At 38.3% G+C, this 12,315-nt stretch overlaps 1 protein-coding gene across 1 annotated transcript; it reads left to right on the forward strand.

Annotated features, from left to right (window-relative positions):
- Window positions 1–8,384: 8,384 nt before the first annotated feature.
- On the forward strand, window positions 8,385–11,621 carry LOC146638058 (uncharacterized). Its single transcript, XM_085359952.1, has 6 exons — window positions 8,385–8,427; window positions 8,588–8,920; window positions 9,029–9,373; window positions 10,162–10,278; window positions 10,725–10,789; window positions 11,484–11,621. Exons 1-6 carry the CDS (start codon window positions 8,385–8,387, stop codon window positions 11,619–11,621), a joined length of 1,041 nt encoding a protein of 346 aa, XP_085216078.1.
- The last annotated feature ends 694 nt before the right edge of the window (window positions 11,622–12,315 follow it).

The following is a 12,315-nucleotide window of genomic DNA, read 5'->3' on the forward strand; positions in this document are numbered from 1 at the left end:
ACCTGGGGTCTAGAGTAAGTTTGGGGACTGTGATTTTGTGTACAGTGTCCATTTGTGTCTGTCTCTACGTAGGGTGAGTGCCGAGTGTTTGTTTTCTGTGTGTGCCTGCTTGTCTGTGTCTGTATGTCAGGTCAGGTCTTAGACTCCTAGATCTCCCCTCACCACACTCCCTGTGTTGGTGGTTCTTGGTGTCCGGGGCTGGGCGCTCAGGTATGTACTGGCTCACTCCCGGTGGCTGCTTGGCAGGGCCAGGCACCTGTTGCTTGGTCAGTCCACTCTGGCACAGCTGGCTGCCAGCAGAGCCTGTGGGCACATCGCTGCAGTCCGCTCAGGCTTCTGCTCCATGGCTGCTGGCTGACCCATCGTCTGGGGCTCTCCTCAGCTCTTTCCAAGAGGGTGTCACGGAAGCCCCTCCGATGGTTGTCCTTGGGTTCTCGCACTCTGGGGTTCTGAATGTCTGGGGCTCCTCCATACCTGCTTCATGCCCTGGGGGACAAGGCCATTGCTCCCCACACCCTCAGACCATTACCTGAAGAAACCTTTTGAATGCAAGCACGCTCATCCACACAGGTGTGCACACAGGTGTACACATGCATGGGTGTTCACAAACACAAACTACACCTTTCTTGGCTGCTATCTCAAAGCACATTGTGCGCTGTCGGTCTTGCGTGCTGCACAAAAATGTTCAATATTTAGTATTTACTGTTATTTACACTTAGCTAGATTTTTGCAATGGTTTTGTGTTTATTATGTTGCTCTCTTCTTTGCTTGTTTTCTCTTTTTTTCTTCTTCTTCTCTCAACAGTTGATCCAGGTGATTTTTTTTGGTAAGTGCTTCTCACTGTCCCTCTTTCCCTCTGTCTTTCTTTCTCCCTTTCCTATACCCCAGTCATGTCTGGCCCGTCTGTAACAACTGAAAATAAAATAAAATAAACAAATAATAATAACAAAGGTCAAACAAAAGGACCAATACGGCAAGACTGTGATGATCCACTTGGTAAAGTAAATCTGTTGGGTATCTTTGTTGGCCTACAGATAATAATTCTGACTGCTAAAGAACCAAATGGGAAGGCAAAAAAAAAAAGATTGACAACACCAATCACAGCTGGGCAGCTGCACGTTTTATTTCTCTTACTACACAGGTCTTTGCGTAAAAGAAGGGAAACACCTGTTGCACAAAATGACAAATATGACAGCTGTGGCAAAGCAATATTTCAAGACATTACATTAATTTCATTTTGTGCCTAAAACAAGCTATAAACATCAAGAACAGGTAGGGAAGAGTAAGGGTTGACTTGGCTGCTAGGGGTCAGCTAATATGAGTAATACTGAAAAATATTGAATTGAACCTTTTGTTTTTAACTGAAAATAGACTGATGTTGCACTGGCTAACAACTCTGATTAGTGAGACTTTAACACAAGTCGCTTGTGTGTTAAACCAAAAATAAAAATTGTAAGACACCTGAACCCACTGTAGTCTGTCTTACCTTCTCTTTAATGTGTCAGAGAAATGAAAGCAACAGGGTTAAAACTACCACTGAAAAGCAGTCCACTATAAATAGCATTAAAATGACCCAAATTGTGTGTGTCAGTTTCAAGCAGAACTATTGTACACCTAGTGACAAAAAAAATGTCAAAATTGCTGCAGTCTGTGTCAGAGTAGGATATTGTGCTCAGTGTTCTGGTCTGTTAGTGGTCTAATCAGGGTCAACGTATTGTGGACCACAAGCCAATACATGTTGGTCTGACAAAGATGTTCTTAATATGGTAGCACAAAACCACAATGTCACTGGTTCAAGTTCAGCCTGGGCTAGAGATCAATGTGTTGCATGTCACAGCCCCCTCTCTGAGGCCACATTTCCTGTCTGTTGCTTCACTGTTCATGCCTGCAACGAGAGAAAAAAAACTGCACAGTGCAAGCAGCGCTGGAGTTTTGTCAAGCAATAAATGAGTAATTCCCTGAAACAATGCTGTGCCCAGCTTCTGTACATGTGATATATTCACGTGTATATACTAAAGGGTAAGGATTTGAGAAGTAAATATTACCTTTTAAAGTTAAATAGCTGTGTTTTTTTCTCTAGAAATGTTTTGTCGCTCTTTGCATAACCTGCATAACATAACCTGCCTGGTGTTTGCCTTTGTGTGCAAACACAAAGGCAAACACAAAGTCACAGTAGTTACTGACAAACAAACAAAGCATGGAAACTTGAGCATTTCTGTGGTCTGGCTTTCAAAGACAGGTGTGAATGCGAAGGGGCTTTTCTTCCTGTGTCACTCTCTTGGTTTTGCAGCACTGTTTTATCAATTTGATGGATAACAAAAGCAGCTCTTGTTGGAAGAGTTAAAGAGGAAAGGACACACACTTACCTGGTCAAACTATGACTGTTCTAATCACACTTTTGTGTTGTGTGTTTCTTAAGGCTATCAATGAACGATGGGAGGTGATAATGAATTGTCCCTGCCCTTTATAGCAAGGGCAGGACTTTTTAAATGTTTCGCAAATCATTACCTATAGGTTGAAACCCTTGATACATCATCAGAATCAGAATAATTTATTAATCCCAGAGGAAATTATGTAAACGTGTGTAAAGTGTGTATAAAGTGTGTACTACATGCATAGATGACAGCTTGTTCAAATTAATGATGAATGAAGTTAGTTAAACATTTAAATGCAGTTGTATGAACAGTGCATATAGATTGTATTTTATGATAGATCAGTAAGGTTGCAATTGTGTGTGGTTTTAAAGCACAAACAATGTTTGCAATTTAAAAGGCAAGAAAGAAAATAAAATCAAGTCAGATGTTTAAGCTAAGAGTACCCTGCTGAAGCCTTGCAGCTCTCCTCTCACTTCACATCCTGTTGAAACTCACATTGAGGGGATTGTTCTGAGTAAACAGCTTCAGGTTGGTCAAAGGGTGGAGAAATGGCCCACCACAACCTTTATCGGTGTAGCTGTTGCGTGGAGCTTTGCTTTGCTTGCTCTTCTCATGAGAAAAACGAAGGCTTTCTATCTTTATGCTGTTAGACCAGTGAGAACAACTGGATTGCTTCAACAATGTATAATACTGTGCTTTTATTTCCAATTTTTAGAAGGTTTTGGTGGACACATACATAACATTATGACAAAATCTATGTCTCTTTTCATTTGCATATGGCAAGAAACCAAAAATAAAAAAGGTTATTTTCATATTACTGGTGAGGCAGGTGTTACAAAGACCAAGTCTTTATTTTCCTTACAGTCTAACAATGGACGACACAAAAAGATCAGCACCACTTTGTAAAAAGAGAGAAGCAAGTATACACATTCACTGACGAGGTAAAGTTAAATTGTTGGAATTTTTATGGTATTGTCAAGGTTCTGGGTCATTTTGACCCAGCGTTTTCACTTTCCTTACCCGGACCATGACAGGTATACCACAAACAGAAAGAAGTGATAGCAGGATAGGGTTGCAAGTGGAGGAGTGAGCAGAGGAAAATCTCAGTTCTTATGCAAATTTTAAAAGGTTTTGCTTTGTATGTCAAATGTCTTTTATGAATTCATAGTTGATTTCTCTAGTAAAAGAAAAGGGTGAAATAGATTCAGAGTAGCAGCCGCCAGGCTTATCAGAGGTCCTGTTGTCAAGGCACCAATCAGCTCCTGAGTCAACCAATGTCAAGCACTCCCCAGAGACGTCTTTTCCTCTGCCTGAGCCTACCTTCTTGGTTACTGCCTCTTTTGCATGAGCTAGTCACCCCTGAAACTGGCTATCTTCCAGCCTGCTAGTGGAGCTCTGTATCTGCTGGTCTCCTGTCTAACCTCCAGAGAGGCCCTGCATCATTCATTGCTGGCCACCTTCTCGTCCACAAAAGGGTTTCTGCTGCCAGCTGTCCACCTTGCTTCATCGTCGGAAACCTCTTTAACCTCTTCAGGATTTAATTTATGTTAATATAAGTAAATATACTGTCCTAGGAAAAATGTGTGTAGGATAAGAAATACAGAAAGTGTTGTGTTTGCAACATTTCAGAGATGCATAAGGATAAAAGAGCCAATTCAGAAGATTAGTTCAACGTTATTGTCAAAGAACAGTTACAAACTTCATATTATCAATGATAACCCACCCAGTCTGCTTAAGCAGCAAGAAACACATGCAGCAACGTACAGAGTTGGGGAGGTGGTTGTGGTCTCCATCCACTATACTCACTTCACAACACTATTCTTAGTGTTACAAAACTACGTTTACTGAAAGTGATGAGAACTTTTGACTCAAGTGAGGCACATGTACCAGTGTACCACACAAATGTTATATGAACTTGGGTGAAAAAAACAAACAAACCTAAAGCATAGCACCAATAATCAATTATTATTTTGTTTTGTTAGCTAAGATAAGTAGATTTTATACATGGAAACTTAAGCACTGCTGTGGCTGGGCTTTCAAACAAGGTCATGAATGCAAAGGGGCTTTCCTTCCAGCTACTTGGGTAGCTGTTTTATCTATTTTAGGAAGCTGCCATAACACTACACCATGTATAACTCATATTCATATCAAAACAGGAGCTGTCAGATGTTATGAGATAAAGGGACATGTGCACACATTCAGATCTGCTTGGTCATTCTGTGATCTTAACTGTGGTAGGGTGTTTTTCATTGGCAGTTATAAAGAAGTGAGGAGAGGCGCTCATCATTCACTGGTCCCAGAGCAGGCTTTTCAAATGATTTGATAAATTAAAAACAAAAAAGTACGTTTGACATCCTTACCATAGTACCAATGCCCATCACGTAACACAGTGATGGACGTTCAGCCTGTCTAAATTAACAGCTACTGAAACAGTTATATTACATGAATAAAATTTGTATTAAAATCATACTATATATTACTTTATTACAGATGCAGCAGGTGCTGGTTTTGATTTTGTTTAATCATTAGAAAGACAGACACAGTTTTTCAGTGTACATAGGCAGGATAACAAGTTTAAACTAACATAACATAAAATCAGCCCTGCTTAAGTGCTTTGTAGCTCTTCTCTCACTTTAGAATACAATAGAATAGAATAGAATTCAACTTTATTGTCATTGCACATGCACAGGTACAGGGCAACGAAATGCAGTTTGCATCCATCCAGAAGTGCTTTAGTGATATAGATATATTACAATATATATTAGCAATAATATAGATATGTGAGTATATTACAGAAATGGGTCTATTATGGTATGTTATAATGTACACGGTATCAAGTATGTTGTGAATATTCTATAACTATAAGTATGTACAGGCTGTAGTGAGTACAAGCTATGTACAGGATATGAACAGGATATAAATATGAAAAACTATACAGAATATGAAATAACTTTATAGAAATCTGAGATATACAGCTATACAGAAATGGGAACTATGCAAGTTGTAAACAGTTGTAGGGTTAAAAATTATCGTATGTACAGAATGATTATTACAGAGCTATACAGTAGTGCAGTTAAGATAAGTGAGGGTGTGGATAATTTCTACAGAGGCTGCCCAGAGGGCAGGAGGGTGAAGAGTCCATGTGATGGGTGACTGGGGTCTCTGATGATTTTCCCAGCCCTTTTCAGACACCGCTTCCTGTAGATGTCTTTTATGGCAGGAAGTGGTGCTCCGGCGATGCGCTGGGCAGTTTTCACGACCCTCTGTAACGCCTTCCGGTCCGAGGCAGAGCAGTTCCCGTACCAGACTGTTATACAGTTGGTCAGGATGCTCTCGATGGTGCAACGATAGAAGTTCACCAGGATGTCTGAGGACAGGTGGTTCTTTATGTCTCATAGTGGCTCATAGAGAGATCTGTGCTGGGTAAACAGCTTCAGTGATTGGCCACTGAAGAAATGGCCTATCACAAGTGTTGTTTTTGTCAGTGAAGCTGTTGAATGTTACTTTGCTTTTTGTTGTCTTGACTTGTGGAGACAACTGAAGCCATAGCTGGAAAATATTGTCACAAAGAAATTCAGACTTAATACAAATTAGTCTTTAACATTAATTATAGTTAAAAGCTGAAAATGTGCCATGCTCTTGAATTTACTCACAAATTAGCAAGGGGACGTTGTGTCTCTGCATGAATTTCTTTTTTGCTGTTACCTTAAGATTTGACATGGGCATTTCAGAAAATAATGACGATATGAGAAAAAAGTTCTGATATGTACATATGACGCTCTAGCTCAGTGACTAATAACACTTTTATGTGTGCTTTTTTAATATGACAAAGAGCATTTTTTTTTCTAATAGTTAGCAGAATTAATTACAAAATTAAGAAATTAAAGAAATTACTTTGTTTAAAAGTCAGGCAAAATTACTCTATGGTTGATCTATGATTTAAGTAAATACTTACTTATTATATTCCAAGAAAACCATAAAGCATTATTTACGCTACCGTTTAGGTGTGCAGACCTGACAAAGTTTCTCGTTTGTCAGGTGTGGTTTAAAAACACCAAACTGCTGACAGCAATAACACTCCACTCATAGAATTTTAATGACACTTAAACAATCAAAACGCTAATGTTACAGTAGTTTGATCCATCTGTTGGGGTCATACTCAAAATAAAGTAATGTATTATATATTAATTGTTACTTTTATTAAAAGTAATGCAGTACTTTATTTAATATCTAATATAATATCTAAGAATGCTATTCATTACACATTACTTTTGTGTTACACCATAACATGTATATCAGGGGTCCCCAACCCCCGGCTACAGATGTGTCGTTTGGTACAGTTGAGGCTCGGGTGTGAAATTTATGGTTTTCAGGGTTTTTATCGTTAACTGGGTTTACCTGGGTCTTTTCACGTGCTGTAGTTGTGTGTCTTATTTTGAAAGAAACGTTTACGTGTTACCATGGTGACCAGAGAGCATTAAGAAACAGAGAGGAAATGCTTCTCCTGAAATGTGCCAACTCTCAATGTTGTTGGCGCAACATTTTAAAAAGGTTTTGCAGCTTGAATTCGTGTTTATTATAATATTTACAAAATACCACAGTTCTTGTCTTGGTCGTATCATTTTATTTTGTTGTATTTATCCGTGACACCTTAAAGGCCGGTCCATGAAAATACTGTTTGTCATTAAACCGGATCGGTGCCGCAAAAAGGACCGCTGATGTATATGACATGAAATACCACAGTCCCACCCATTAACAGCAGCAATAGGGTGAGGGATACCTCATAGGGACATAGATAGAATGTTTATTTTAGTGTTTATGTGGGAACAAGAAACTAAGAACACAAAGCAAAGTTGAAAACCAGTCCAAAAAGAAGAAAAAGAAGTGATCACCATAGTTACTCTATAATAGAAACATACAGGAGAAATGGAGGCTACAATTCTAGAAGCTTTACTGCTCACCACTGTTTCCTTTACCTGCTAGAGCGAATGACTGAGCTTAGTAATCCAAGAAGGCTCAAACCATTGATTTCAATCCAAGAAATCAGTGAAGTTTTGTTTAGAGAAGCAAGCATACTGTGAAAAAGTGGTTGCTCCTCACTTATTCACATAGGGCCAAGTAGATTTCGATTTTTTCCCCACTTTAATAATAAACGCCTTCATTTAGAAACTGCATTTTGTGTTTAATATCGTTGAATATTTCAAGTTTTTTTTACTGATCTGAAACACATAAGTTTGACAAACATAAAAACAATTGGAAATCCGGAAGGGTGACAAGAACTTTTTCCACCCTACTGTATCTCAGTTTGTGGTGTCTAATAAAATTGTTTGATCACAGGTGGATATCTGGCCTAATTGAGCAAATATAGTCAGAAAGCTTCCTGTTTAGGGCTTAACACAGGTACAGCAGGGTTGTGTGTACCTTAAGAAGTGAAACTAAAGTAAGAAAACTCACCGTGAACTAATTCTAATCTGTTTTTAAGTGATCATAAACAGTTTGCACGGTCAGACATGACCCTACATCAACTGCAGGTATATTCATGATTTTTATAGAAAAATCGTGAAATTAAAGAAGTGAAAATGATTTTGTGAAACTTTTGCATCTTTGTATCCTTATATTTGTGCTGGTAGACACAACATAAACCATCATTTAAATACTAATACAAAGTGGCAAAGTAGTATCTTCTGATGTTAAAGATTTACAGAGCTTGTGACTAACAATAATCAACTAATAATTACAAAAACAATAACTTCCTTTATAAGTGCCTTAATAAAGACACTGAGAACTGATAACACACTGCTACCAGAAGGTACTAAGAAAGACATACTTTTATGTCATTTGATATAAGACGTCTTTTATCAAATGAAAATTGATCAAAGGTTTGCTGAATGGGGGAGGGGTAATTTCCTACATTTCAGCCAATCACTGATTTCCTTTATAACCTTGTGACTAAACCTTCCATATGGGCAAGATGAGATCAGTAGCGTGAGACTAGAGTGCTGCACCACGATGATTGTGAGAATAACAGCTTTGGTTCTTCTTTGCGCACCAGGTAAGTGCAAAATATGATGGGAGACATCTGCTTGCACTACACTGTTCATGAAACCCATCGTGCATCTCAGTGATGGCTGTGTAACAACCTTTCTAATGTAATAGCATTGATTATGTCCATTTGTGTTGTAACTCTGTTGTTATTTGTCTTTCTTCTTCAGCTGTGATTCAAACTACAGAGGTTCCTCAGTTGATCTCTTTGACTGTTGTTGACCTTGGTGACAATGTTACTTTTGGCTGTGAGGTCTCTGAGAAGGAGTTCAAATCCTTACACTGGTATAAGCAGTCTCTGGGACACTTGCCCCAAAGTGTTGCTTCTGTTATTCTTGACAAAATAACTTTATCTGATGCATTTAAAGATTCACGTTTCACATTGAACAAAGATATATTTACTATCAGAAATGTCAGCAAAGAGGATGAAGCAACATATTTCTGTCAAACGCGGACCACATATACACAGATGTTCAGCAATGGCACATTCTTGGCTGTGAAAGGTAATATGTTTCCCTTTTTGTACCAATGTCTGAACAGTTCAGTGATACTGACGCAAATCAGTTTAATCAATTACAAAAAGTTTATATTACATCTGCCTTAATTCACAGATCACAATCATCAGAAATCGGTCTACGTGAAACAAAATCCAGAGAAAGAGTCTGTTCGTCTGGGAGACTCTGTGACACTCGAATGTTCAGTTCTCTCCAAGAACAAAGAAAAAGCACTCCAATGTCCAGATGACCACAGAGCGTACTGGTTCAGAGCTGGATCTGAAAGTTTTGCTCCAAACATCATTTACCCTCTCGTGAACAACAGTGATGAAGCTCTTAAGAGACGATGTGTCTACAGCCTGACCAAAACGATACAGAACTCCTCCGATATCGGGACTTACTACTGTGCTGTTGTGACATGTGGGGAGATCCTGCTGGGTGAAGGAACTAAGGTGGAGACACGTATGTATCTGTACTTGTCTTTAAATCTTAAATTATCTTGCATTAAAGTATAAAACACTTACTAAGAGATCAGAAACATCAGACTAAGTACTGTAATGCAATGTTATTAATTCCATGCAGCACAATGCTTGGGATAGTCTCTAAATATCACACTTTATTCAAGTTACATAGTACAGACAAATGTAATGCACCACTGCTCGTTTCATCTAGCCTTCCAGAACTCTAATCTTTGAGTTATCTAAGGTTAATGGTTTAATCTTAATAGTTATCATTTCACTTTAATTGCCACAGGTACATAAAACAAAAAAACAAAGCACACTCCATGCAGTCTGCCTTCACAAACATTTTTGAAACACCAGATTGTTCTTACAAACTTGTTGAATTCAAGCATGGTACTGTAATAGGATGCCACAGTGACAACAGTTTGTGAAATTTCTTTCCTCCTACATGCTCCAGTATAAATGTTTTTATTGCAGTGGAAGTAACAAAGCCTCAAAGTGGCAAACCACATAAAGTTACAGTGTGGGGTTGTTGAGTGTTGAGAAGCATAGTGCATAGTGCATAAAAGTCACCAATGCTTTGCAGACTCAATAGATGTTCCAAACTTCCGCAAGCATTAACAGTAGCACAAATACTGTGCTATGAATACAAATACTCATCATAAGCTGTCTCTACCTCTACAAAAATAGAATATTGATCATTATAAGAACATTTCTGCAACAACTGATGAATTCCATGATCACATATTAAATTAAACAGTCTCTCTCTCTCTCTTTTGACTAATGTAGGACCAGGACTAGGCCCTGTTGTCCTTATTCTTGGAGTTCTGCTAGGTTGTTGCATTTCTGTGATTGTGCTTCTTCTTTTGTACCCCAGAGGGATAAATGTTTGTCAGCATTGCAAAGGTGGGTTTATCATAACTCTGTGTGTGTGCGTGTGTGTGTGTGTGTGTGTGTGTGTGTGTGTGTGTGTGTGTGTGTGTGTGTGTGTGTGTGTGTGTAAAGATAGATTTTTAAACTAAAATTATGTTTAAGATCCAAATATTTGCTTCACTTTATCATACCAGGACAACAACAAAAACACAGGATTACAATAAAAATAAATCACTGCATTTATATAACCTTGTTACACAATTCTTGTGTGAGTAAACACTCAGTGGAACACTTGTAGTCATCTTCTTCCCTTTCCTATGTTTCACTTTGTAGAAGTAGATGTGTGTTTGAAAAGCAAAAGTTGTCATATCACAACATTGTATTGCAAAAATAAATACTAAAGATCCATCGCTTAAAACTTCTGTTTTAATGTTACCACACTATTATTCCAATCATATCCCCAAATCGTATTGCTTTAGGGGAAATACGTGGGACCAATCATGCTGGATGTGACGTGTCAAATGTGGGCCAATCAAATGATTTGGTAAATATGCTTTTACTATATATTCTGCAGCATGGTTTTGGAAAAGAGATTAGCAATTTCATACCCACAACATATAATAAAGATATCACAATGTCTTGTTAAATTTGTTACAATACAAAGTGCTGGAATAAAGTTAATTGGTGCACATACAGTTAGTTTTACAAATGAAATTGTAGAATTATTTACGGGATTAATAGAACAAACCAAACCCGTACCATTAGAGATGGAGGCTTTAGAACTGAACATCTTAACTGTGTTGACTGTATTTTTAATCTAGTGTCACCTGAAGACCTGAAAATCACCAGCCTCCAATATTGATTTTCTGACTTGTCCCTTTACATTGAGAAACATTATTTGGAAATTATTCCACAATTTGTAGACCTATTTCGTGAAACTGCCCATCTTTACTTCTGAGAGACTTTAATTAAAGCTGAAAATATGCACTTACTTGATTTAAAATCCACTTTGATAGAAGTAAAATTACTGAAAAATTTCATTGCGCAAAAACCTATCGACCCAACACATAGAAATGCTTATTAAAAATTCTTAGATATATTGCAAAATATTAGAATAATCTTGCAAGTTTTTTTAAAATAGTAGTAGATATATTGCACATATGTAATTTCTGACTATTCCAATAATCTTACTTGAGTTGAAGTTGATGACATAAATTCTAAAATACCTGTAATTTCAGATGATGACTGATGCTACAGTCCATTACTCCTCAGTGAGAGTAAACAGAGTGAACAGGAAGAGGAGAGAGTCAACACAAGACTGTGTGTATGCTGCTGTTAGACAAGATTCCCACACTCAGCGGCAACCATCAGCATAAGCCAAGAAGGGCAGGAGTTGTAGTCCTTTAATAGACGCTGTGGCCTTTCAAATATGTGTTAAAATAAACAATTCCAATAAAAGTGTTTTTTTTTTTCTAAAAAACAAACAAACATGTTGTTCAGCTGATTCTATGGAAACACAACCTCTGGTTACTTTTATTGACTGCAACATAAGCTATGGTAGTATTTTTGGGCCCAACAAAACATGTTGTATAATTCACATTTGGTATACCCAAATAATTGTGTAAAAATATCAAACTAAATAAATTCCATTGGCGCATTAAAGTGTTGAGTGGATTTCTATGATTCTGAAATCACGTTTTTTCTGATCGGGGGGCGGCCATCTGCTGCGACCGGTTGGGGTGACAGAAGGAAAACAGGATAAGACATGCTGTGGAAGAGAGACGGAGAATTATAACAGGTGTGATTCAATGCGGAGAGGTCTATTAACACATAGTGAGTGAGAAAGGTGACTGGAAGGAAAAACTCAATGCATCATGGCCAGTAGCAGCTTTTGATACGGGTGACACGGGCGGTTTCCCGGGGTGGCATCGTGGTTCGCTGCCCCGACATCAGCCAGCGCATTTTGGGAATGGCATAGGCACCGATCGGTTTTCTATCGCCCATGCTGGGAGTAAGGGCGCCCTCCGTTTGCCAAACTGAAAGCTGGTTCCACAGAAGAGGAGCCTGAAA

This window comes from Diplotaxodon limnothrissa, linkage group LG2 (genome assembly GCF_057381915.1).
Source record: "Diplotaxodon limnothrissa isolate DT_005_m linkage group LG2, D_limnothrissa_male_GT1.1, whole genome shotgun sequence".
NCBI classification, from domain to species: domain Eukaryota; kingdom Metazoa; phylum Chordata; class Actinopteri; order Cichliformes; family Cichlidae; genus Diplotaxodon; species Diplotaxodon limnothrissa.